Source organism: Phodopus roborovskii, unplaced genomic scaffold (genome assembly GCF_943737965.1).
Source record: "Phodopus roborovskii unplaced genomic scaffold, PHOROB, whole genome shotgun sequence".
Taxonomy (NCBI): Eukaryota; Metazoa; Chordata; class Mammalia; order Rodentia; family Cricetidae; genus Phodopus; species Phodopus roborovskii.
The window spans coordinates 3,727,888-3,755,751 of NW_026126514.1; the positions used below are offsets into that span (position 1 = coordinate 3,727,888).

The window sequence follows — 27,864 nt, forward strand, 5'->3', positions numbered from 1 at the left end:
CTAGTGCTAACTCGGCTCTAGCTGGACCGACAGACCCCACCTCACAAGTTTCCCAGGACCAACTCTTCCGCTCATCAGGAGCGGGAAGAGCCCTTTCTTTTAAGCAGTCCAAACTCTCTATTGTACAAAACGCCCCCCCCCCATTCCCTCCGCCTTTGCAAACCACCTCTCCGAGATAAGTATCAAGTTCCCCAGGAACCTAACTTGCACTTGGCCACACTTACACTGCTTAGTGTGGAGAATAGAGTCACAGGGGTCCGGGCTGAAACGGGAGGCACTGAGCCCCATTCCTACACCCGCGGGCTGGGGTCCCGGTTTCTGGAAGCCACAGAAGGCTGGAGCTTCCTAGATGGTGGTTATTTCTCCAGAGAAAGGAGGAGAGAGAACGCACCACAGTATTGCACTTTGGGTCGGAAGTGCCCTGTGTGTGTGTGTGTGTGTGTGTGTGTGTGTGTGTGTGTATGTGTGTGAAAGAGGGAGGGAAAGAAATGCACCCTCCACTGCCCCTTATTCCTTTGCACCGGCCAAGTCCTCGCCAAGCCTCCCGGTGCATCCTTCCTCCTCCACCCCCTCCCCTTCTTCCCTCAGCTGGGCTCGCGCGGCGCTGCTGGAGCAGCCAGTGAGAGCAACATCCTGGAAAGAGGGGGGAGCAACAGTGCCCCCCAAAAGGGAGAAAAGGCCCCACCCTGACACGTTTTGCTGTTTGCAAGTCCCTCGCACAGCCCCCGCACCTCCTCCTCGCTCCCCCTCCACCTCAGCCCGCTGCGCGCACATCAAAGCGCCTCTCCGCCGCGCACAGTGGCCGCGGCTCACTAATGGGATTGCAGGCTGGTGCCTGGCTCCGCTGCTGCCGCCGCCGCCGCTCACGCCGCTGCTGTTGCTGCCGCCGCCCGAACCCGAGCCTTAGCCCCAGCCAGCCTGAGCCCAGAGCAGCCGTGCCTGGGGCTCCAAGCCGCGGCGATGATCCGAATCTTTCCGGATTTCAGCGTGCAGGTGACGGCCGCAGCGGCCGGCGGGGCAACCGCTGGGGTACCGGCCGGTGCGGGCATGGGGAGGGCCGGAGCCGCGGCCAACGGCACCCCGCAGAACGTCCAGGGCATCACCTCCTACCAGCAGCGGTGAGTAGTCCCGCCCGAGCTGGGATAGTGCCCCCGCCCCGGGCCCTGGGGTGGGACTCACTTTGCTCTTGTTTTGTGCCTGAGAACACACATGCATACCGTTAGGGCTCACTTTGCTTGACCCTGTGCTACAGAAGATGGAAAGGGGGGAATTACACAATCCGAACTGAAAAGCACTCTAGTACACTGGAGAAGTGAAGTCATCCTTTGCCCTCTGCCAGGCCCTGAACGTAGAGCCTCAGCCGGGAGTAGCTGGAGAGTTCCGGTGAAGTCTGAGGCGCCGCACTGGATGCTTTTGCAAAGTTTGGGTTTCCTCTCCCCTTCCAGCAAAACGTTCTCAATGTCTCTGCCAGTGCGAATCCGCTCTGAGGGACAGCCAGGGGAGCAATTGATCATCAGAGGCTGATTGATCATTTGTTTCCAAATAGGATAGAAACGATTTTCATGTGCAGCGATAGACTTGTAATTCAACCTAAAAGTGTGATCATGTCACCTGTTACTACAAGGAAATACAACTTGAAATCTGAATCTCCTAGGCGCTGTTAGTATTCATCTTAAACGCATTATAATGCAAATGGGTGAGATTCCGAGATTCAAGAAGCAAATTTTACAAAAGTTAGGCTTGGTGATGAGAAGGAAGTTTTAAAGTAGAATTTGCTTGGATTTTTTTTTTTCCCCTAAAGACATTTTCTAGATTCAAAACTGATTGTTACTGAAACACAGAGCACCCTTTGATTCGGTTAGGAAATAAAGAGAAATTAATTTACCACCAACAGCTCTCTAACCCTAAAGTTTTTCCTTAAGGACAACTTTACATTTTCTAAGATTTTATTGAAAATGTGTTCTACAAAAACGCTATAAGAAAAACCAACAATGTAATCAAAAGAGGTAAACTCTTCATTCATGGGGCTCAATTTTATGGTAGATGGAAGGGGAAAAAAAGAACACATGAGAGTGTGAAATTAAATATTTGTGTTTCCCAGATTGTACACGATTAAACATCTGAGAGATTTGCCAATGGCATTTAACTTAAAATATACACAATGCATACTTCAAATTACCATTTTACCTCATACTTGAAACATCATTGATTTGAGAACCCTTGGTTTGAAACAACAATATTTAAACTGCAAAGGTTAGGTAATCTGTCATTGCTATATTTTGTGCCTTGTAACCAATGGCCCAGTGACCAGATTTTGTCTAACACAGTATATCCCAAGTTCATGTAATTGCAAATATTCTGTAGAAGACTTCATTACATGCCCTGCTTATTGTCAAAAGTTTAAAAAGAAGTCATTGAAAATAACTCAAAGGGGGGGGCCAATCCTTGTCAAAGAGATTTTTTTTTTTTTTGCTTAAATTATTTTAGACTTTTTTTGCTCCAGCGATTACAGGGAACCCTTAATAAGAAAGATCTGGGCATCTTCCAAAGGTAGAACACCAGTAGAGAATTCATTTTTCCCCCTTTTATGGTTCAGGTATGTTTTTTTTTTTTGTCATTTATAAAACATTTAAATGACAATAGAATCTATCGGTCGTTTTAACTAGGAAGTGTAGGAAATAGTGACAATAGTTTGGTTCGTGAAGAAGAGATTCAAGGGTCAGAAATGTCACTTGGCCTTTGGACAATTCTAGGGACCTCCAGGAACTGGAGCTGACCAATAAGATGTAAATTGCACATAAGGGGCTGTCATGACTCTAGGCTTTCAGTTTTTTTTTTTTTTTTTTTTTTTTTTTTTATCTCAGCTTTGGCATTGTCTTTTAGAAAGATATGATCTTGGGGTTCATCTTTCTTCAAGTCAGGAGCACTAGGGGCAGCTCCCCCCCCCACCCCAGTGTCTCCCTCAATATATCCCCTTGACACTTCTTTTTGGACACAGGCCATTTGTTAAATCCCAATCCCACTGCTCTTCTGAAGACAAGGGCTGTAAAAAACAATTCTCAACTTTCTCCTTTGCTGTGCTTTATTTATTCCTGCTGTCCATTTAAATGTTGTCACATACTGCCAGAAGGTAAGATGACAGTAGAGACAGTGAAGTTTCCTTTGGTTTTCTTACTCAGATCTCATGCCACCTGTTACAATCTTTAATTTTAGTTAATCGGGGGCAGAAGAATTGGGCAAGAAAATTATTGGCAGGTCTTGGAGGTAAAGTTTAAGCCAGGAATCTCCTTTCACAGTTCATCACCAGCACAGGCTTCAGGGTTCTGAGGGTATACTTAATTTCCACCTGGACGCATCATTAAAATGAAAAAAAATTATATTTTTGGGAAGTGATGGGAAGAGGATGACGGGAGTGGGTTTTCAAGCAGTGGTCTGCCTGTTGAGAAAACACAAGTGTCTCTTATTTGTCACTGCTGGGCAAAATTGCCCTACACTGTCTCCCCTGGAAGAACTTCCAACAGGCTAACTGTCCCTCTTCTTTGCTAGCTCCCATTTGTCTTGTAGGCAATACTCATCACTGATCCAATCCATTTCCCAACTGTTCTCTACCTGTGGAGTGTACCTACAACTGCTCCAAAGAGTATTCAATATCCATGAAGATGTCTACACTGTTACCACCATAGGCTAGTGTATTCAGTGGAGGTTCAGAATCCTTTCCCTACTTTACAGGAAGGGGACACCTATTGAGTACCCACCCTGTCCCAACTTTAAAGCAGAAGGCATGGATTCCCTTAAGAATGTTTCCCATCAGACTCATTTGTTCATTGTGGCACTGTCTCTGGTGTCTTTCTTGCTTGGGTGATGCAGTGCAGGACTGGCACTAGTCTACAAAAATGAGCTGCCCTCCTTTGGCGGAGGCACAGTGCACAAATGCTCAGCCCAGGGTCTCTTCAGGCAATAGGACTCCAGCTGGCTCTGCACTGAGTCACCATTTCTCTAGGCCTGGCTGGGCAGTTTAATGTTGAGGTGATCAGACTAGATTCCAGAAGCCAGCAATCCAGTCCCAGGTACCAGGACCTGGCTCTGCAATGGCATTTGTATGTAACTGCATTTCAAGGCATGGGGACTGGCCTGTGAACCCTGGGGTCAGCATATCTGTAAGCACTTAAAAAAAAAAAAATGCAGATGTTCCAGCTCAGGCTCCTGGCTGAGGGCGCCAGAGTCACAAGGTGCAGGTCCTGCATCCTTGCTCAGAGGCACTGGGCTGTTGGGCCTGCTGGCCTTGGCCAGCTCAAGACTCATCTCCTCACGCTTTTATTTCCACTGCGCCCCCCCCCCAGGACGGTCCAGCCCACTCTCAGGGCATTCTAATCCCCACTCTCTCTTTTCTGCAGGCTGAAATACTCTAGAGAAGGGAAGTGTTTGAAACTGCAACTGAGTGGCGTTGTTGCGCCAGCAGCCAAGCTTCCCAGTCCCCAAATGAGAGAGAGGGAGGGAGAGAGAGGGACACACGGAGGGAGGGAGGAAGGGAGAGAGAGGGAAACTGGGGTGGGGGGGAGACAGAGAGAACAGAGACAGAGACACCGAGAGACATAGAGAAAGGGGGAGTGAGGTAGGGAGGAATGAAAGAGAGAGGAAGAGAGACAGAGAGAGGGGGGGGGAAGGAGGGGGAGGGGAAGGGGAAAGGGGGTGTGTATCTGCTTGCAGGCGGAGAAAGAGCTCTGGAGCAAGGCAGCTGGAAAATGCCCAGAAATACTTTCCCAGTGGTCAAGCTGGGAACCCCCTGCGTGTCCTCCCCCTCCGGGTCCCTCCACTCTTAGGACCCCGTTGCCACCACCAACGCCCCCCCCCCAGCCCCGCCTGCCTGGACGGTGTGCTCCCCACCTGCCCGCGGCCCGACCCCGGTGGCTGCGGCGAGGGCGCTTGCAGCGCGCGCCGGCCCGAGCACCCGGAGGCCCTGGCCGGGTTGCCCGCGGGACCGCGCGGCCGCCTCCCCCGCCGCCCGCCCCTCCTCCGCCGCCGCCCGCGCCGGCCGCCTGTCTCCGCGCCGGGCATGTCTCGGGAGCCGGGGCGGCCCGGGCCGCGGGCGCTGTGCAGCGCATGGACGGCGGCGGCTGCGGCGGGCGAGCAAGGGGAGGATCAGGCTCGGGCGGCCGAGGAGGCGGCGATCTGCGGCGGGGAGCACTACGGGCGCGAGGGGACGTCCGGCCGCCGGCGACGCTCGGGCCCCACTACTTTCCCGTAGCCTCCCAGCCTCGGCAGGCAGCGCGGCCACCGCCGCCACGGCCACGGCCACGGCCACGGCCGCCGCCCGCCGGGCCCCCCGAGCGCCGCGCACGCCCGCACTCTCTCCCGCCAGCCCACGCACACGCACACCCCCGCCCTCCCCACGCCCCCCGCCCCGGGAGGGGGGGAGCGAGGCAAAAAGTAAGAGAGGAAAAAAAATTGCAGGAAGATGGCGCCCACCAAGCCCAGCTTTCAGCAGGATCCTTCCAGGCGAGAACGGTAACACTTTTCTGTTTATTGAACCTGCCGCCCGCGTCCAGCTCCCGCCGCCGGCTGGGGTGGCGGGCTCGCTCCCTGCGCAGCCCTCCTCGGGGCCCGGCCCGCGGTCCCGGGGGGGAGCGGGGGGCTGCGCTGCCGGGTCCCCGCGCATTGTCCGCCCGCCGCGGCTGCGGCAGCGAGCGGGCTCTGGCGGCGGCGGCCGGCGAGCAGTCGCACCTCCTAAGCTCGGCGAATGGAGTGACTCGCTGATGGCAAAAAAAAAAAAAAAAAAAAGAAAAAGAAAAAGAAAAAAAAGAAAAGAAAAGAAAAAGAAAAAAGAAAAAAGGAGGAAGGGAAAAAAGGCAAAAGAGAGAGAGAAAGATAAAAAAAAAAAAAAGACAAACAAACCCCCAAAGAGAAGGCGCCGTGTGTGCCCGGAGCCGCGGGAGGGAGGGTGGGGGCCGGGGATCCCCCGGCCGCCGCAGGTCCCGTGGCAGCTGCTCTCTAGGAAGGGAATGAGCTGGGGAGGGGGAGGGGAGGGGGAGGAGGCTGGGGCGGGAGCGGAGCGCAGGGCTCAAGGGGCTGGGCAGTCTCCGCGAGCGGCTAGGCCGGGCAGGCTCAGCCAGGCGCGCCACCTCCCGCTGCTGCTGCCCTGGGCCAGGCAACTTGTGGGTCCCCGACTCTGCCCTGCGCTCTTGCCCTCCCCTTCTCTCCACCCCTTCTCCAGGAAAAATAAAAAAAGAAAAAGGAAATAAGAGAGAAAGCAAAAGAAAGGCGAACCCCCTTAAGTCTAAATGAGCAAACAAACAGCAAGATCCAAAATGTGTCAGTGGTGTGAGCATCTCTGCCCCGGTTAGTTATGTTTGGGGATGTGTGTTTGAAAAAGTTCCTGGTGAGAATTGCATATCCAGGCAAGGGGCTCAGTGGAGCATGTCTGTCTGAAGTTAGTTAAACTTCTCGAGCCAACGGGAAAGGGAGTTTGTGTTCAAAACATCCCTAACCATCCTACGTGAACAGCATTGTTAGGCTTCAGAGTGACTGAACCCCGCCCCCCAGCTCCAATGTGCTTCCCTCCCGCTGCCCATCCAGCCTACTTTGTTTAGAAGCCTATTTGCTATTAATTGACAGCGTTAATGACATTAATTGCATATAGCATATCGGTTTGAGCAAAGTGAATATCTCTTTCTGTCTCCAAGAGGAAAGGCTCAGTAGGAAGTATGAAATGTTATCCGTTGATTCAAGAAGAAAACAAATAGAGTTCCACATGCCCCCCCCTCCCAGCAAGCACTTCCTTTCCTCATAGGCTTAGAACTTGAAAAGAAGCTGAGAGATGAGCTTAGATGCAAGACTTGATTATCACATGGATAGTTTTATTTTTGATACAGCATAGCTTTAATGTATCAAGCAAAAATGGGGAGACTCGAAGACAACTGTTCATTTTAAAACCTACTGTCTTGGTATTTCTTTTTTATTTGTTTTTGGTATGCATTACCTCCACATTAAAAAAAGACAGCACAGTGATCAGGATTAAGGAAACAGCTTTTAAAAGTAGATGCATAGGTGACTAATTCTAACGTTTTAGATAATTCTGTGAAGAGCATGGGCTGGAGAAGGAGTGAGTCATATGACATGTAGCTTTAAAAGATGTTAAATACTATGCACATTAATGCTTACCTTCAAACTAGAAAACCAGACATCTGAAGATAGATGAAAATGAACATCTAGTTCTTAATATTTGTGTCTCATGAAGAATTCACACCTTAAATATTTTATTCTTGCAGATAAATCTATTCCCAGAGCATTGCCCTAAGCTTTGAGTGGTGACTTCCATTTAACAAGGTGATAAATACTTTGAAGTCAGTTTACAATTGACCCCATCCCCCTTGCCTCCCCATCACTCCCTCCCCCCTTCTCCTCGCCCTCCCTTCCTTCCTTTCTCCCTTCCTTTCCTCCTAGCTACTTCCTTCCCTTTTCTGCAGGTAGGAAATGCATTTACTGGGATGGCTCCAGTAATCTCTCTAGCAGAGGCCTATTTGTGTGCCATTTTGGGAATTTCTCTGAGATAGGAATCTTGAAGATAGAATTAATTTCTTGGGGAAACTTCATAGCCTGTGCATGAGTGCGTTCTTTATCACCTGTCTCCATTTGGCATTCGGGGAAGGTAAATCAAAGTGTGCGATTTGTTATTCTGCTCCACTTGAGAGCTGAACTAAATAACACTTGGTCTGAAATTCTGATTGAAGTTGTAGGAGGATATACTGTATTTAATTTAATGTCCTTTAATAGCATCTTGTTCAGCTTGGATGCTGTCATCTTAAAGGTTGGCTCTAAGAAACTGTAACCTATAGGGAGAGGGAGGAGTAATAAGTGGGTCGGAGATGGAGGCTACTTTATAGAAGAGAGAAGGAGGGAGTTATAAACTGTTTGAAATAGTAATAACCACAAACTCGGCCCATTATCCAAACAGTTGTTTTATACCCCAAGGATTCACTGGGTTACCAGGATTTTAAATGTTCTTAACACTTTTCAAGTGTAAAAGTCACAAGTATAAGTTGTTTTCATTTTGTAATGAGAAATGAGAAAGTCAGATGGTGTGTTTAAAAGGAAGTTGTTTTTCATAGAACCTTCTTTCAAATAAGTCGGTCATTGCACCGTGGTTTGTACTTTGCGCCCAGAATTGGCTGGTGACCAGTATTTCTCTGTAGTTAACAGTTGAACACAAATATGTGGGTGAATGATGGTTTTTCTGTGGATCTATTTTAAGTTTTTTTTTTCAATTTATTTTAAGAGTGGCTCTCATCTTACTGATCCCACACAGCTGTTTATGGGCACACGCCTGCTCTTCAGATATACCCACCGTCAAAGCTAAGGGAAAGGTATCATTTGCATTGTTTGACTAATGTGTCAAATGTCCTCATATAATAGTGTGCAAGGGTTCTTTCTGTATAATCGGGTGCAGAGAAGCTTGTTCTTGATAATGTCTTTAGTGACAGTTTAGCACTTAAAGGTCCCCAAGTCACACATACAAAGAGTATGGTTCTGGAGCTTGAAAGAATAGGTTGGCAACCTTGTGTATATATACTTGTTTGATTTTCTTTAAACTCTAATAGGCTGCAAATTATATGGCACTGTGGCAGAGTTGTTCCGCTCTATGGACCTATAACCAAGAAAATTAGAGAGAAGTGTCAAGCATGTGCTGTGCCCATGCTGGTTTGCAAGGCATTAAAAGGCAAAGGTGGTGGTGGGCACCTTTCCTAAGGTTTTCCTACAGCGCTAGCTTAAACAGTGATAAATGATGATAGGCGTTGTCTAACACTTGCTTATATATATATATATATCTCCACAAGATTGCTTAAATGATAATCGAAAATATGAAATAGGATGGCCTTCATATTACAAGGCCAAGGGTCTACAAATGGAAAAACTGAAATAATGAAATATTTCCAAGGCAACAGGCTGTCAACAAGAACTGTAATGCATGGACATATCATAGATCCACCAGAGAGGATATTAGATGGCGGGCCTCCAGAGTCAGGGGTTATAGGGACCTGTGTTACATGGGACCCTCCCACATTACATACAGAATCTTTTCTGATTTAAGAATTGAGAGTTATAAAGATAGTGCAAATGAGCAATGTGCCATTCACTAGATCTGATTTTATATGATGGGTTAAGTAGAATTAAACATAATTTAATGCTTTTAAAAAAATGCATGTGTAAATTTTCCCAGTTTGTGATATTTTGTGAGTAAAGTTTAAGTGTGCATGTGAATACATGCTTTAATATGTAATTACATATGTTTTGGAATAAAAAATATATGATGGTCTGTTTTTAAGACAAAAAAATGCCTTTGATAGGTTTAGGCTTACATGTTACAGATAAGCAGGCATCCATGAGTCCTTGCCCTAATGGCCAGTACTTGCTTGTAGAAGCCTCCTAGCTACCTCATTCAAACTAGAAATTGAGCTCAGAGTGGAAAATTACTAGCAGCTAAACTTGCCGAATGGCTTGCTGATGTGACAAAGTTCATGCATCTGGAAGGCCCCTAAGCAAACAGGATACTGGGGCAAGGATGAACTAGCAGGAAAGTCTTTGTTGGGAAATGTAGACATAAGTGGGGGAACTGAGCAAAAGGAACGTCTCATAATGAAATGAGACAGGTTAGATGATGTTCAGAAAGATCGTATACCCCATTCTAATCAGCCAATGGGGAGCCTGGGGAAGGGCCTTCACACTAAGGGATAAGACCTTGGCTATGTCTGCTAACCAGATACTTGATCTTGCAAGACCACTGTTGAAAATTTAACCCCACTGCCCTACAAGTCCCTAAGTCCATTCTTTGGGTGTGGGTGATTGTTCCCACACTATATATAGTATGACTTATTGTTTTTGACTAGAATTTATGCATAATTAACATCTTTCTTGGCAATAAATCAGCATTACATTGCCCTTTAAATATAGCCCACAAATTAGGACAGTTTGATAGATTTAGTGATAGGAGTTTTGATTTTTCCCTTGCAATCCTCCTGCATAGCAACTGTCTCATAGCAAAGAGGTTGTATGGGAGGGCTAAGATTTCAGTGACCCCTTTAGTTCCCTGCACAAGATCATAGACTGAGAGACTCACAGGTATACTACCATTTCATTTACTTAAACCAGGATCTGCTGGCCAGAGGTCCTGCTCTGTTGTGAGGTTTTCTATGACCAGGTATATATGTATATACATGTGTATGGTGTGCTATCAAGCAACTACGAGGGAAGATATGAAGGTGTGTCTGTGAAGTGGTAGTCATTTAGAACATTGCAGAGCTTCTTGTGTAGGAGTATCTCTAAGGTAACACACCGTTTCTCTTATAAACTCCCTCAAGTGCTCTAATATTAATAGTGACTCCAGTGTAAACATTACTATAGTTTTGCTTTTCTGAAATTACTGCTACCTCTTCTTGTGCAGAATGCTGCTAAATTTAAGGGACACTAAGCACACAAGATATAGTGGCTGCCCCCCCCATTTACTTGACTACGTTTTCCTATATTGTACCTTTTAATTATTTTGATTGATTTTTGAAAGTTCTGTCTTGCATTTGGCTTAGAATGTAATTCCTGGTGTTTTATATGTTTGTGTATATAAAAATATATGCTGAAAATTTTAATAGAGTAGTTAAGTGAATATTAGTCTCTGGTTTTTAAGTGCTCCCATGGTTGCATGTACTGGAATTTTAAATCTACAATTAGGTAAGAACGTCTACATTCATGAGAAAATTCGGTTGTTTGCATTAATGATGTTAGCGTTGTCACAGTAAAGAGTGGCCTTTTTCTTTCTTCTCATTGGGCAAGTGTAATAAACCAAATGTAACTGAATGGTATTTTTACTGCGCTGGGCCTCATTAGCATGAACAGGATGTTTGCACTATCAAGTTTGATAGACCCTTACATAGTTAGAATAATCTGTAGTAATATTAGTAATAGTGTAGTGCAGGGCATGCACTGTTTACTAAGACTGGAATGACTCTGTCTCTGAAGTGCCTGGGGAGTGACAACTTTGAAGGACACTTGAGCTTGTTGTCCGTGTACATTTGTAAGACCCGGTGTCTTGGTAAATTACATGGAATACCATGTACTCTTGCATACAGAGTCACAAGGAACAAGAAGAAAATCCCATGCTCCTATGGACCTGGGTGCTCCTGACTCCAGACTATAAGCGTCTTTACTTATGGAGCCTCCACCATGGCGACTGGAGCGAAATAACACATCCTGTAAAGAGCAGTCCCTTTGATCAGCGTTCCCCTCATGTTAGACATAGAAAAATATTAGAGTCAGAAGATAGCACTTTCTACAAGTAAGTAGGGCAGAATTCAGAGAGACAAGGCCTTCTATATTTTTTTTTTTTAATTCCAAGTTTCCACCTCATATTAGTTGAATTTTCTGGGATAGTAGGCACACACTTTGTAAAATGTAATAATTAATAGCTATGAAATGTTCTTGGAGGAAGGAAGAAGATATGTAAATATAAGTGTGTGTGGATATAGCAGTTTTTTAGAAAAAGATGTTTTGATAGATTTAGAAGTTCCACAGGACAGTAATGACCATCACTAGACACTGGCCTTATTCTGCACACTTTCTACCCTGTTCGGTACATGTCACAACACCGTTTTTGTTAAGGAAGTGTTACTATATCTCTGTTTAGGAAATAGCAGCTTTCTGTTCCCATGGAAGGTGACAGAAATGGAGACTGAATTTGGGTTTGTCTGGGATGCGGACTTGGGCAGTGTGCTGTAGAAACATACTGTCACACCACTGTCAAGAGCCTGTGGCTTTGGAGCTTCTAAAGCTAGGGATTTCTGAACCAATGGGAAAAGGGCCCCATGGCATCATGGATGGTGATGCTGTACTCTGACCCTTCACTGAGTGTTTGGAGAGTAGCACACGTGCAGTGTATATAGAGGTATTGGGAGGAGTATTTCATGTATACCTTCCTTGACTTTTAATATTCTAGTCATTCTGTAGGCAAACTGCACAGCCACACATATTCTCCTCACCACTTTAGCTGACTCATTTTTACAGGGATCCGCTTCTGGCAGATGTATACTCCATCCCCTTCTAACTCATGATGCCACATTTCACCATGTGTCTTAGTTTGTCTCAAGAATTAAATAGATGCAGGTTTACTTCAGTGGGAGCACAGATTTCTGAATAACATGCTTCACTGTCTGACTGTGTTTGGGGGAAAGACCTTCTGTATGAATTTGCTTCTGCAAAGATAGTAGGCAATATAAAGCATTTAAAGAATCTGCCAATAAAAAGGTATTGTTCTGAGGACTTCTCACACACTCAATTTATAATTAGTAGGTCATTATTTTATCTTTTAAATTTTTTTTTCAAGACATAGTTTTTCTGTGTAGCTCTGTAGACCAGGCTGGCCTCCAACTCACAGAGACCCATCTGGCTCTGCCTCCTGAGTGCTGGGATTAAAGGCATGCACTACCACCACATATTTTATCTTTCCAATTGTGAATGATATGAGTGTGCATATGTGTGTGCACATACATGTGTTACTGTATGCAATAGTGGGCATGTACATGTGGGGGTCAGAGGACAACCCAAGGTGTTCACGCTTATATCCCACCTTGTATGAAGCAGAGCCTCTTGTTTATTGTTACTGACCCTAGGCGAGCTGGTCTTCACAGATCTGGAGATTCTACTGTCCTTCTTCCTATATTGTAGGAGGATTATAGGCTTTTATGTGGATTCTGGGGATCTGAACTCAGGACCACACACTTGTATTGTAAGTACTTTAGCCACTGAGCCATCTCTCTAGCACACACACGGACACATAGGCACACGGACACACAGAAGCAACTTCATGAAGGATTATTTTTCCTGACACTTTAATTTTTCTGTGTCAGGGATCTATGTGGCTGTTCAGGCTCGTACCAGTTTTTTAATAAAACTGTGATTTAGAAAACTTTCTAGTGTCAGGCATCAGGTTTGCTCTCTGCAGAGGGCATGTTAGATTGAGGGTGGTGACAACAAGCATGACACCTTTATCTTTACATTTTTGGATAAGTGCTATTAACTAAAGAGGGTTAAACATAGGTAGCTTGAGTAGATTAGGTAAGCCATGCTTGAGTATTAGTGGTTGATGAAGGCAAGTTTTTTTTTTTTTTTTTTTTTTTTTTTTGTTTGGAGGTTTTAATTAGATATATTTTTTTTTTTTTTTTTTTTTTTTTTGCAATCAGTGATTTGTTTACACAAAATGTTGCCTGATAAAATATTGGTAGGAACTCATTTAGAGAGATACACAAAAACATCAAAGATCAAAAGCAGACATCAATTGGAAGTGTAAGTGGAATACAGGCTGCATATTCAGAGTAGCAGTCAGACCATCTTAAGGGAAATCATGTTTGATTGCTGCATCCTATTCTCAGCTCCCATGCTAAAACAATTAAAGGGCTCTGCCTTGGGTATCTAACAAACAGTGTGGACATGTTAACAGCTCTCTGTGTCATGTGCTTGCAAGTGTAGTTTCATGGCATTTCAACACACCTTCATGGGATCCTAGAATAGATTTTTAAAAAGCTTTATAAGAGGATTTTATTGTAAAAAAAAAAGGGGGGGGGAAGCAAATGTTGGATTGAGTCAACTCTAGGTGATGCTAGTGGAAACTAGTACACTTTCCCCTTAAATCTATGAGCTTTCTTTTTTGCTATGGCACTACGGAAAAGTATACATTCCTAAGTTCATTTAGAAGCACTCTGTTCAGAGGGACTACAGTAGTTGGTATGGGCTTCTGGAATAATTGAAACTGTTTGCAGAACCTCTCTGTCTTTGGACCTAGAAAACATAGACATCAATGAATAAGGATATTTTCATAGTTGATATGTATTATGTTGAAGAAGGTACATCTTTTTCTATAAAAGTAGTTTACCTTTCTGAATCTGCTTCTGAAAACATATGCATTCTATTCACATGTGAATGGAAATTTTATTGTGCAGGATTTCATACATGCTATATACAGGTTATATATTAATACTGTTGACAATATTAAATAGGCATAAATACATAGCAGATGGACTGTCTATTCCTACCTAAAATGCAATGAAGTTACAAAGATATCTTGAATGAATTATAAATGTCTTACTTTAGATTGGGTTAAATTTAAATATATGCAGTGGATTGGTGACTTTTTTGTTTTCCTGGTGCTGTAAGGAAAAGTAGGCTCATCATTTTTTTTTTTTGTGAATTTTTATTGTTCTGTGTAAATGTAATTTGTTAATCCTGTGAAATTTGTCATAGATAAATTTGCTTGGATTATCTTGTCACCACCGTATCTGCATTCTTTTGTTCATTGCTTATTCATAATTTAACAGTCTGGCAGTGAGCCTTTTTGGGATGCTCACAAAAGATATATGACCTCAACCAGCTGCTACTATAACCTGCAGAATGCACAGCAAGACATTAGGAATGTGAGGATTCCTCTACTGATTAAAGTGCTCTTCATTTAAACAGTCTGTTCCTAAGAATCTCATGCCACCAGCGGTTCTGATTTTTTTTTTTTCTCTCATTCCCAACAAAATTAGTTCTAACAATTGAATCTTCGTTTGATATGAATTTTTCAGATTCTCCCATTGAAGTTGATTCTGTGAGTGCTGCTACTTCTTCAGATCTAAATACTTACATTCCTTTTTATTTGGGGAGTGGCACATTGTCTGTAAATGGCTTGGTTGCACAAAAAAAAAAAAAAAAAAAAAAAAAAAAAAAGGAAAGCAGACTAGAGGGGATCTATCACATCCTAATCTTCAAACAGATGATCAGTTTAATCCTGTTTTAATCCAAGCACTTTACAGTTTATAGTCTAAACTCTCTGTATTAGGTACTAAGCGGCAGACATTAAAAATAAAATGTTGCTTGAGGTATAACCACAGTTTTAGGTTTTCATTATTCTGAATTAGTTTAGTATATAAGTCTCTCTCTCTCTTTCTCTCTCTCCTCTCTCTCTCTCTCTCTTAGTCAAGCAGATAAGTTTGTGAGTAATGGTTAGTTTTTGCCTGTCTTCTGTGCAGGCATATGATTATGGTTCAAAGTAATTCATTGCTAATCCATGCAGTATTGCTTCATCTCCATCACTCTGCTCTTGATTAGAGCCTCAGGCCCATTGCCTCCCTTTCCACCCTGATTTTCTTTAACTGCAACCCTTGTTTTAATATAGTTCTGTACTCACTACTCTCCTACCAGCCCTTCTCCATTCCTCATATATATCGATTGCAGTAGATTAATATTTATTTGAAGCTATTTTTCAGACTTTGTGAAAAATGTATTCATTTCTTAAGGCGAATCCTCATCGAAAGAGAGGGGAGAGGGAAGCGGGTAGTTCAAGTCTATGTCTCTTTCTAGAAGATCTGCTCTGGATTCTCTGCTGTGAGCAAGGCTTTTTTCTTTTTAACACAAATCAGGGAGTTTAGTTTGCTTGAGAACATTTGCATCAATGAAGCTATGATGTTAGGGGCTTAACTCTGCCTGTGACAGATTCGTAGTGGCCTCATACAGTTTCCCAAGTGCACACCACCCCAGTACTGTCTCCACACTGTACATCCATCAGCTTGCACTAAATGTTCTTAAGACAGAGGCACACAACTGTCATTTTCCTGAGCATAAGAATTTGCCAATTTTGCCAGAAGGTCATCTCACAGATTTTTCAAAGACTTGGTCTCAGATCTCAGAGCTCCTGTGTTCCTCCTCTTCATAATTACTTTCGTCTCATTGTAGCTGTGCGTTTGAAAGTGTAGGTCAATGAGGATGATTGCATTCAGAATTTCATGATCTGTGTAGTGGAACAAATTGAAAGCAAAGCCTGTATCAATCACTGTGAAGGGAGGGTTAATTGTTACGGCTCCTCAAGCCTCTGGACAGATAAACCAGTAATGAAATACTTAGTGCTCTGATATGTGAATGCTAAGGGGTGAACAATGGCAGTGGAAGCAGGCTTGGGAGATAACCAAGAGGCAACGAGCAAAGAAGCCGCCTGGAAGTATGGAATACAAGTGCGTTAACTCTTATAAAGGAATGTTGTTTTGAGCTTCCTGGCAGCTTAGGGCGGTGTCGTGTATCAGGTGGGCCAAAGCCAAATAATATACAAATGGAAAGAAACCACTCTTTCTTGAAAGGAAGAAAATGGCAATGAAAAGAGAAAGGTGAACATTTACTGCTGTGCTCGGGAAGGATTGTGTGTGTTTTATAAAAAACAGTCTTGGAGTGTCTACACTTTCCGTCTTAAAAGCGACTGATGCGGGGATGTCGGATATTGCATTTGCACAAATGGCTTGGATTCCACAATGTTTCAAAGAATTGTTATGTTTGAAGCCTTTTCGGAATTCGTGATCCACTGGTGACCAAAATATAGGTGAAATTGTGTAAGTGGGAAAGAGACAGTAGAATAAGAATTAGCATGGCAAGGTAATCATGAGATTAAAGTAAACACATTTTACTGTAGCTTCCATATGAACTTAACATCTAAACATCTGTTAGTTACTTATATGTTGAAATATATGCAAAAATATTTAGCCAAATTGAAGTCTTAGGCCCATGACAATCATCTCAACACAGTGGGTAGTTCCGAAAATTAATGAGAATGATAATACTGTAAAGATTGTTCCACAGTTTGCGCAAATTCATTATCTAAGACTCTTGTTAAGAACATCTCAAAGAATTTTAACCAGGAAAATAGATTAATGGTTCAAAAGCATTTTCAAAATGCTGAATTATAAAAGTATAATGGAATTATATATGCAAGAGTTCTAGTGAGCACCACAGAGAGCTGCAGATGTTGTGGGTGCATCTTCCCCTAACCGGTACTGCTTGGCAGTTGCATCATTTTCTTACTTTAGTTTTAGGGCAAGGAAATCTAGAACATTTAAGAAATAAAATGAGTACCTTCCCATTAATACAAGGAAGAGAAAGTTAGGTACCTCCATATTTTAGCTTTAATTTCAAATTTAATAAAACTGCTAGCAAGGTTGGTTGTTCTTAACTAAAAAAAGAAGTTTTACTACATCTTTGCCTTCCTCTTCAGAACATTAGTGTTTCCTGAGGCTGTGTCATGCTCATGTGCCCACACAGTGACAGAGAGCTCGGGGCTCTCTGCCCCTTTGTGGCGGTGGCATCCTCTAGCCATTGTGGCTTCTGTATTTTAAGAGAGAGCAGTAATCATACTAGCACATCACATTGCTGAATCAGGAGATTTAAATTGCCTGTGAAATACACTATGGCAGAAGCGACCAAGAGCACCAAAGTCAGGATGAGCCAAAGGAGGCCAGTCTTTGTGTGAGAGGGAGCAGGTAAGAAGCAAGAATGCCATTGATAGTAACGAGTTCATCATTGAAAGAGAAGCCACAGGTGCTGAGATGGCCAGGGTAACACAAGGACTTTCTCTGGGCACTGGCCTTTGGAAACTTTGGCAGAATCATAGAAAGACTAGACATGGGGCAGCAGGTCTCCTTTATCCTTGTAAGAAGTAGTCCCGCACAGGCCCTTTAATATCTGAACGCCTCAGCCTTTTCATTTGTGCACTCAGATGCTTGCAGCCCTGATGATAAAGTCAGTAAATATGTAGTGTAAACTTCTTGGACCTACAGAACAAAATGAGCTAAAGTCCATGATGGATTCTTTTGCCAATGGCACAAATGCCTACAAATATATGCATAAACTTGGATTAAACCAAATTACAAAATTTGGAACAAATATGATGCTTGCCATGGAAACCTTAGTTCATAATATACATGGTAGTTGAGTAATTTTTTTCTTCTTTCAAAGAAAGGAAACTTACTGGAAAACATCCAGAATAATGAATGGGAAACAACGGATGTATTTTGAAGTGACCTGTTTTGCTCATGGCTCGGTGTTATGTTGGAGAGGATGCTCAACATGCTTTCATGCAAACATGCTTGTTGGCTGGATTTAATCAAGGTTGCAAATCCCTGAAAATATTTGAAAATTAGGTGGTATTCTGAGAGGGAAGTGGCAATGCATGGTGTGGTCAACATCTCTGTATTTCTGCATAGATGCAGAAATGAACCTACGCAACTATTTATACTCTTTATATTCTTAAACTCTGCTTTTAAAAATGACCTCATTCTATGTATCTTTTGACTTACAAAGGTGAATTGATTCCGTATAGTATAGACGGACTTACAGATTTATGATTGGTATGCTCTTTTTACTTAGTGAATTAATGATTTCTTAAGAGGTCTATTAGGTACTTTTTTATTGCCATGATAAGATGCCATGATCAAAGTAACTTATAGAAGAAAGAATTTATTTCAGAGGGTTAGAGTTCATGACCTCCATGGTGGAGTTTTGGCAGTAGAGTAGTAAAGAGATTACTTACATCTTGAGACACAGGATGGTGAGAGTGTTTTTGAAACTTCAAAGCCTGCTCTCAGTGGCACACCACTTCCAACAAGGCCATACCCCTTAACACCCCCTAAACAGTTCCACCAACTTGGGACCCCGTTTTGAAATATACAAGCCTAGGGGGCCATTCTTGTTCAATTCATCACAATCTATGAGGCAATCAACATGATTGCCCGAACTCTCTATATGTAGATCACCTATGCATGTACTCTGTGTATCATAAGTAAAATAAGAGCATGCTTCTTTGTTATTCTGTTGTCAGAATCATGTGTGGATGTGTGAAGTATTTGTCTCTACAGAAACATTTAGAGTCTTCAGAAGGCAACAGGGAAGACCACAATTCTCTAACTCTCTTCTTCCATGTTCACTCATCAAAACCCTGTAGTTCAAGCTAAGTTTGACACTTGCTGGGGGATGAACTGATTAGAACAGTTTGTAGTGAGGAGTGAATCTTGATTTCATTTTTTAAAGAGGAGCTTGTGATAATGAACATATTTTTACATTCCTGGAACATGCAGACGATTAAATGTGCTCCTGCCGCTGTCCTGATGCCACATGTTCATCTCTTCTAAACACACATGTTACTCTACCCTTTAATGCAGTTTTCCATAAAATAAATCTCATAATACATTAGGTTTTGATTTATTTATTTATTTTACTTTACATATGGATCCCTATTCCCTCTCTGTTCCTCCCTCTCTCTTTCCCTCCCTCCCATGCCCCCTGACCACCATCCCATCCCTTTCCCCTCTACTCCACATATAGGGTAATGCCTTCCAGGAGGAGTCATGTAGATCTGTCAAGTCATTTGGAGTAGGGTCTAGGCCCTCCCTCCTGCCTCTAGGTTAAGGGAGTATCCCTCCATGGGGAAGGTGTTCCCAAAGTCCTTTTGTGCACCAGGGATACATCCTGGTTCCATTGTCAGAGGTCCCTTAGATTGCCCAGTCCTTCTAACTGAGACCCGTGTTCGGGGGTCTGAGTTGGTCCAAGGCAGGATTCCCAGCTATCAGTCTGGGGGTCCATTAGCTCCTCCTAGTTCAGATCAGTTGTCTCTGTGGGTTTGGCTACAGGTTTCGATTTTTATAGCATTATTGAGAATAAAAGTGAGTAACAAGAGCTGGGTTAAATACATATATCTGTTTTCACTGGTAACCATTTGTCTGTCCCAGGTAGTTCAAGGTAGTTTAACAAAAAAATCATCATTGCCAAGACATTTAAAACTGAGTGACCCATGGAGACATCAGAATAGAAGTGTCTGCTCACAGCTGGAACGGGACTTACTCCTGGGTGTAAAGGAGCCTGTAGAACTCCTCATAGAAAAGAATGTAATGCAAGTAGAATTGGGGTACACCAAACAAGGTAAAGCTTTACACATTCTGGCCTGCTACTGTCACTGGGGCATGATTCTAGCTATGTCTTGTGGCTTATTACCACTGTCCAGCAGCATGTTTTAGACACGTTCAGAATGTTCATAAAGCATTCACGAGACCCAGATGAAGTGGGCTTCTGCCTTGGGTTCACTGGGGTTGTAGTGGATAGTGAGTAATGTGATGGGAGATGACAAGACTAGGCGGCGGGAGAAAAAACCTTACTCTTTACAGTAATGTGTCCAAATGGTATATTGATATTAATTTTTTTTCCTGCTAAAAGTTGGTGTTGAGAACTGTGAAGGGTCTAAGATTTTTATTCCATTTGTGAGCTAAGGAATCTCCTAGACACAGATTAGAGAACGTTGGGCCGGAGAGGCCACACAGGTTATTATAGAATTAGTGCTATCAGCATATTAGCATTTCTTTCTAGTTGGCCCTGTTAGCCTGTTGCCACAGCATGATGTGAAGAGGGTCACATGGCACCTGCGCATGAAGTAGCTTATTGACAGAAATACTCTGAGCTCAGGGCACATGAATCTTAGTATGGGTAGTGAGTGGAGGGAGAAGTTACCTGTATTGTGCAAGGCTCCTCTCTGGTCTAGCAGAGTAGTTGCTATTGCCTGGGTGTGAAGAGGGCTGAGAAGCCCGGAGTCTTGTCTCACAATAGGAACTATTGTGAACTATTATGGAGTTAGCTATGGAGGGGTGAGAAGACCTGACGGTGCAATAGTCCTATAGTTTGTAGCTTCTTTTAGCATAATGATGTGTAAAGCCCACCACTAGAAAGAACATGACCGAGATCCCAGATATGTAATTTTTCTCAGGTTGCTTAAGGGTGTGTGCTCTAATACTGATTCCAGAACTGACCACTGTTTAAGATTTAACACACCCATACACCCAGGACTTAATGGAAGCTTTCTGTTTGGTAAGCATGTTTCTGTCCTGTTTGCTCTGTTTATCTATACACTTACCCTGATTGAAGTTCATTCTGTGTCTTTGAACTGGATTATTTAAAGTTTCTCATAGCCCAGTAAGGTGAGCTCTGTTATTATCACTTTCAGATGAAGTCACAGAGAGAAAGAATTGGAAGTAAGGTGAAGCTTCTGTCTGATGAAGATTGTGTTCTTTTATTGCACTAGTTTCTTTCTGACTTTCAATATTATTCTTTCCTTTACTTATTCTTCAGGGGCTTTACCCACCAATTTACCCACATTGCCTTTTTGTATCATACTATAGTTTTCTCCTCATATCCTGTTTCTTTCTCCCGTACAGGGCCAGCAGATGTTATAGTCTCTTTGTCTTGTGGCTTTCTAGTATCTCCCAAGGACTTATAGACTTTTTTTTTGACATATAGTTAGTGAGTGAGTGAATGAATGAACGAACTCTAGTTTTAATTCTGACCATTTCTATACTTAGCTCCCAACCCCCCACATCTGTCAAAAACTGATTACTTCCATTGGCATATACCATCATCTTCGATGCAAAAATAGAGAAAAATAATCATTTGGAAATTAGAGGGAGCCCCCCATGCTAAGTAATTCCTAGTGTATTTTAGGTTCAAACCTGAGTTGTTAACACTGTTTGTGGTGAACTCCTGGAAAATTCTGCCCAGTAACATAGACAATGCTTTTAGATACAAGATGGCTTTCTATTATTGACGAAGTCAAGAAAATCAATTAGAATCAAATATATCATTGATTTTTTTTTCAACTTCCAAAAGATGAATTCTGGAACAGTGAACTACCATGTTTCCAATTAGGATCATATTAAAGCTATTTTATAGTCAATTATAATTCCATAAAATTTGAATTCCATTAATTTTATATTTCACAAAACTGTACCTATAATAATTTAAGTTGATTAGACCAAAATTGAAAAATCCAATCATGTAAAATAGAACAGGTTGCAAAGAGGGCTGGCATTTTTCATGGCTATGGTGGCATATTTCAGACACTACTTGGCCTTTTGTCCACAGCATTTATGCTAAAAATCTTTGCACAGAAAGATCTCATTTAAGGGTTTGATGAGTGTGAAAAATTTAGCTCCTCACCATGGTTGACAAATATGGGCAATATTTGGGCTAATTGCTTGCAGGATAAATCTTGACAAACTTGTTTGAATCTAATATTTTAAAATAAACAAAATCATTAAGAGTTCTGGTGAAAGAATAGGTCAGGAACGATGCTTTCTCTCTGTATTCTGTCACTTGTTTTTTTTAAGTTCATAATCTGTAGACATTTGTTTTTATCAACAAAGAATTGTTCTGTAGCCAGGACTGGCTTGCAACTTGCTGTGCATCCCAGACTGCCCCCCAAACTATCCACCTGCTTCATCCTACAGAGTGCTGGTCTTAGGCAGTAGACACTAAATTTGATCTTCTGTGTATAGTAGCATTATATAGACACTTAAACAAATGTTTTGAGTAATTTTAGCAATAACATTTTTACTATTGGTTTATTAATCTACATGTGAGGATCCAGGCTTTTCTAAAATTAAAATTACAGCTGGCATGTGAGGGAATGGACTCAAGTCTTTGGAACACACACCTAAGACAAGCTCTCCTAGATCTACATGCACTTATAAACTGGACTCTATGCCATAACCCAGTTAGAAACTTTGTAGTTAAACATGATGGACAGAAGTTTGTGTTTCAGAAAACACACAGAACCATGGGTGGCTCCTTGTTCAGGAGGATTAGCATGATGACTCTTTGATTAGTTTCTCCATATTTACTCTGGCTTCCCTACTCTAGTCTTCTCATAGTGTCTGCGAGATGCTCTCGCTTTGAAAAAAGGCACCATCTCTATATTGTGCCTTTCTTCCTGAAAAACTTAGGCAGATACATGTTTTCCAGTTGTACTAATAACATCTGAATAGTTATCATTTATTGCAGTATTTTGTGTTAGACAAAGTGGTAAACCCCTTATCACACTGTTGTAGATAGACTATGTGAAGTTTGTTTGCAACTTGCCTTTGATGTCTCTGAGTGTTTCTTACTGTAAACATTTTTTCCTATTCCAGATGTTTGCTTGTTTTTTTTTTTTTTTTATTTCCCCATTCTCTTAGATTTTTTTAAAAGCTGAAAAACTTCAGAGTTTTGTTGTCTTACCCATAGACTGACTTCTGTGGCTCCATTTTAAGGGCTGTGTATCATAGTCCCGAGTTTGGAGGTAGGTCCTGGTGAATATTGTTGGCCGACAGAAACACTTACTTTACTTAGCAATACACAGAGTATTGTATAACATGAGGGTAGAAACTCTGGTTTTGAATTGCAGTCATGGACATAATCTCCCTACGCCAGTAAAATCCAGAAAAGTTCCAGCTCCTCTCTTAACATTTTGACTTAGTTCTAGCATATTTTTCTGCTAACTCCCTTATCTCGGAGCCATTCATCCTCTTCTTAAGTGTCCATCATCAATTCCCTTTAAAAGTGTGCTCTTCCATTTCTAACCATTCTTTTCTTCTTTTTTAAAGCCCCAAATCCCTCTTCTCTACTTTGATCTTTATTTTCTTATGATGTAAATTCCCAAGAAAGTGCTCTTCTCCCAAATAAGATGAATGTTTCTAGAAGTATTAATAGCTTCCTTCACCCCATGGAGACTTCTGGAAATTCTGGTGTCTCCTTGAGTCTAGCTTAATAACATAGGATAATTGAAAGAACTAACCCTCTGGAGAGCTGTTTACATTTGAAGGGCAAATAACCTGTACTTTGACTGTATTGTCCATTTTGCCATTTCTTTTCTTTCATGGAATCTTCTGCAGCTGTGTGGATTGTGTCGAAGGTTCCAGAGGACAGTGTCAGTCATGTCTTTGAGAGTAAGGGGATAGACCTTTCAGTGTAAGCCCCAGAAGCAACCACATGGTGCTGGTTTTGAAAACATTGTCCATCTTTAATTTCCTCCATAATAGTATCCATTCGTGTTTTGTGATGAGATTTTGAGTGTTTTCAGGCTACCTGAGGAGAAAAGCTGACCAGCTAAACTTATGATTAGTGTCCATGTAGGATAGAGACAGTGATAGTGTGTACATTCCTTCAAGTATACTCTGGAAAGATGTGTTGGCCTCAATATTTTGTAGACACTACGTAAGAACATACATATACACACACAATTTATGGAAGTTTACATTTCTAGTTTCCTTCTTTTTTATCGTTTTAAGAAAAATTAGGCAGAACCTATAGCTCTCCCCACCCTTCTAAGTTTGAACCAGAGACCTTTAGAAAAGGAAGGACAAAGGGACTGGAGAGGTTAAGAAAAGGAAATACAGTCTGTGGATTAGCATGTGTTGAATATGGTGGTAGAAGGAGGGTCATCCTTCCTTCATCCTTCCTTTTATCACCCAATGTATTTATGTATCCTTTTCTTATTAAATAACCCTGATAGTTATTCCCAAACTCACAGGTGGGATTTAAGAGAGAGGAAAGAGATAATGTGTATGATACTGGCCAGAGAAGCTCATGGTGTCTTTATGCCCATGTATACTTGTTAGAATAGCAGAAGAGTAAAAAAGAGCCCAGCATTTACAATAAGAGGAAGCAGCTCAGATGAACATGGAAACTGGAGACATACATTTCTTCCTGTGTTCTGAGGGAGCTGGCTGAGACCTGTATCTCACAGGTCACCAAGAGTGCCACCATGCAAAGGCAAATTACAGGCTTTTCTTTTCAGGAGGAGGCATTCATTTTATATGCGATTATAGCTTTAATTAACTCAGAAATAAGAAAAAATGGATTTCCCTCATCACTTTGCCAATTAGTCAAATACAGCCATGCTTTGGAGGGGAGGGGCATTAAGTTGTTTTGGTGTCTTAACATGGATCATGTCCTCTGAGAAACAGAAGTTGTGTTTCATTTATACTATACTTAATGTGTGGTTAAGTGCAAGCAAGATCTGTGAGCCTCATAGTGACCCTCTTGGGACAGGCTGGAGATGGGACCGCGCAGAGGACTGCTTCATCTGATTAGGAGACACGAGTGTAGTGTCATGTGTGCTCCCCTGCCCCAGCGTGGGCATTCCAACATGCTCGGCAACTTCTGCAAGTACTTAGAGGACTGTTTGTTCTGCCTAATTCCCCACGTAAATGGTAATTTCATGGCAGTTCTTGAAATAAACATCTTTAAATTTGAAAATATTTTGGTGACAATTTCTATTACAGAAATAAATGCTGAAGAACTCAGAAAGTAAAATCTGAGCCTATTCTAAAAACCTAGTAACAGTTGTGTTAAAGAATAAATAAAAAGTGAATTTGTATCTGGTTGCAGATCTACCCCACCCCACTTCATCTACATAAACGGTTCTCCATTCTCCACCGACAGTGCTTTTGGCCCCGATCTTGTGGACACTATGATCTCCTGTCCCACACCCTCTCTATCATTGCTGTCTTCGATGCAGTATGCACTATGATTTCTTAGGTGCTGTATCCAGAGTTTTACACATATTCTCTTGTGTGATCCCTGCAGTAACTTTGTCGGGAACACCCCATATCCCTGGTTCACAGGTGAGGAATTGTGTAGTTTTGGGGGCCATGGACTGTTACTCAGTCACAGCCTTATTTGAATTCCTTTGGAAAGCTGTGGTGGTGTAGAAGAGGGTAGACAGCAAAGATAGGATTTCAGAAGTTCAAGAACAGAATAGCAGGTGATGTCTGTTTCCTAAAAAATACAAGTGAAAGTCCTTCTAAGCAAGTAATTAAATACAAATATCAAGCGCCAATCATTTTGATCATTTTGTGCCTTAAATCCAAAGAGGCAATTATGTAAGGAAACTGAATTAACTAATGTATTGCATGGGCTATTGCTTGTTGACATTGGTGAGAAACTCTTGCATTAAAGGGAGGCAGAGGACACAGGGGAGGAAATTTTGGAAGAGTTTCGTCTGACCTGGAGAGTAGGGTATTTTAGTGGAATTGCTTAAGGTTGGTTTGAACAGAAAGACGTAAAGACTAGATTTTTACTATTTGTTGTTAAACATGGTGTTTGAAACAAGTGCACACAGCTGACTGATTTTAACCTGCATTTATAACAGTATACATGTAGAAGCCAGACAGATCACTCACTGTCATCTGAAAACATTGAAGAATGCCATAAAAAGGGATGTTTTTTTATAATCATGCTCCTTTAAGGAAGTATTCGGAGGTAGGATATGGGTGCCACGTGACATGAAGGACACTGGAGACTCACGCCAGATTTAGGGAAATGTTTCCTTCCTCGTTCAGCCCCTTCATCTCCTGCTGAAGCTGCTTATTGTTTAAAAGGTGTGCTTCCCCAAGGCATTACTCATCGCCCTGAGAGCCGCTGATCTTGAAAAGTCTAGACAGATGTAGAATCTAATGATAAAAGCATACTTTTCAAGGCTGTGAGGAGTTGCCTCAGAAAATACAAGCAGTTTGGAATACAAATAAATAAAGGCATAAAAAGGGGCCCCTTCCATGACTGTTGTAATTGGCCTCATTAGCTTTCAGATTAAATACGGAGTGACACGATAGGAAGAAGATAGCAATACGAACATTAAATCGAAATAATGAGCTGCTGATAAAGAATGTGTTGGGAGGTAGGAGACAGCATATAGGCAAAAATAGGCAAGAGGAAGTTTGGAACCAGGTCCTGAGTGATTGCAAAGAGGTCTCCTTTCACTGCACAAAGTGCTGGCTGGGAGGGCAGCAGATGGAGTGGCCTTGACCTGGGGTGTGCATCCTGCAGACATTCCATTGCTGTGTTACTCAGGAGGGCTAATCTAGGGGAGTGAGCAGCATTAGCGCCTAGATCCACTTTGATGTTAGAGAGTTAGGCTCTGCACTTTAGTGCTTATGTCCACTTTGTGCTTGAAATTCATAGTCCATTCTGCTTAGTTTGTGAACTTAATAGATGATCAGTAAAACAATGCATGGGGAATTGCTTTGTAGATCCCAAAGTTCTCTGAAAGTACGAAGTGATGTGCTAATTGCATGGCATAAGTAACCGTGACCTTAGTCTTTAGACATTCGTTAAGGTTACGGGAAAAAGAAAATTGGGCTGGAGAGGTCATGTTTTAATTAACAGAAGATTCAGTTTTGTTTTTTTTTTTTTGTTTTTGTTTTTTTTTTTTACACTGTTCCTTCTTGATACCACTTAAAATAATATTCAAAGAGAAATTATGTTGCCTTTACTAAAATGCAAATCCGATTTTCAAAATCTACTGGTTTCAGTCGATTAAAATTATTGACCATTTCATACATATGTATAATATATTCTGATTACTGTCTACTGTCTCTCTACCTTCTGCTGTCTCTTTCCTATCATTGCTGTCTCCTCCTCTCTACAGGTCCCCCCCCCTTTCCACATTAGTGTCTTTCTGGTCATGTTTTGTGAGTCAGTGGTCTTAACCAGGAATGTCTGTGTGACCATGAGTTTGGTGCTATCCATTGGAGCTCCTCAGTGGGTGTCAACTTAAGACAATCACTGTTCTTCCACCAGGATTCATCAGTAACCAGTATTTCAGGAGGGAGTGATAGGGCGTCATGAGCATCTCATTGATCTATGATTGACTGTTGATAGGTTCAGTCTTACACTGAGCTGATGTGGGTCACTGTAGCTGCTGTGGCATCAGGACTGATGGCTTTGTCATGCCCTGAAGGTAGCATATTGCAGCCTTTATACTTATTTCCAGCTCTTATACTCTTTCTGCTGCTTCTTGCACAAATTTCTTTAGCCTTAGAGAGTGTGGTAGAAATGTCCTGTTTAGGACTGAGAAGTCAATCATCATTTAGCACCACGAGCAACCACGAATCTCTGCATTCATCACTCTTCCCTGCAAAGAGAAGTTTCTCTTATTAAGGATTAGGGTAGCATCTGTTTATGGACATAAACATAAATATTTAGAAGAGAGTTTGGTGCCATGCCAGTTTGGCCAAACAACAGGAGTAAGTTCCCTTCTAGAGCCATGATCTCCCCAGCCATGGCTTTTGGTTAGGGTTATAGTACCAACCACTTATCCCTCATAAGTGGGCCTCAGATCCACTCTGAGAGGGTTGATTATCCTCATAACAATTAAGCCACTACCTGGAAGGTTGTCATTTTAGTGCATAGAGTTCACAGCTCGGTGTCTCTTTTCCTCCAGCAGTCTATATG

General features: G+C 42.3%; 1 protein-coding gene across 12 annotated transcripts in view; it reads left to right on the forward strand.

Moving 5' to 3' along the window:
- The first annotated feature begins 643 nt into the window (after positions 1 to 643).
- Positions 644 to 27,864, forward strand: part of Npas3 (neuronal PAS domain protein 3) — an 809,049-nt gene continuing 781,828 nt past the window's right edge. For 4 of the 12 annotated variants that reach the window (XM_051195839.1, XM_051195840.1, XM_051195841.1 and 1 more), the window contains exon 1: positions 645 to 1,118. In XM_051195839.1, coding sequence (XP_051051796.1) covers positions 961 to 1,118 — 158 coding nt within the window. In that variant the 5' untranslated portion in view covers positions 645 to 960. Of the gene's footprint in view, positions 1,119 to 5,010; positions 5,506 to 27,864 lie in introns of those variants that run through there. The other 8 variants (XM_051195837.1, XM_051195838.1, XM_051195844.1 and 5 more) reach the window with 4 other exon arrangements.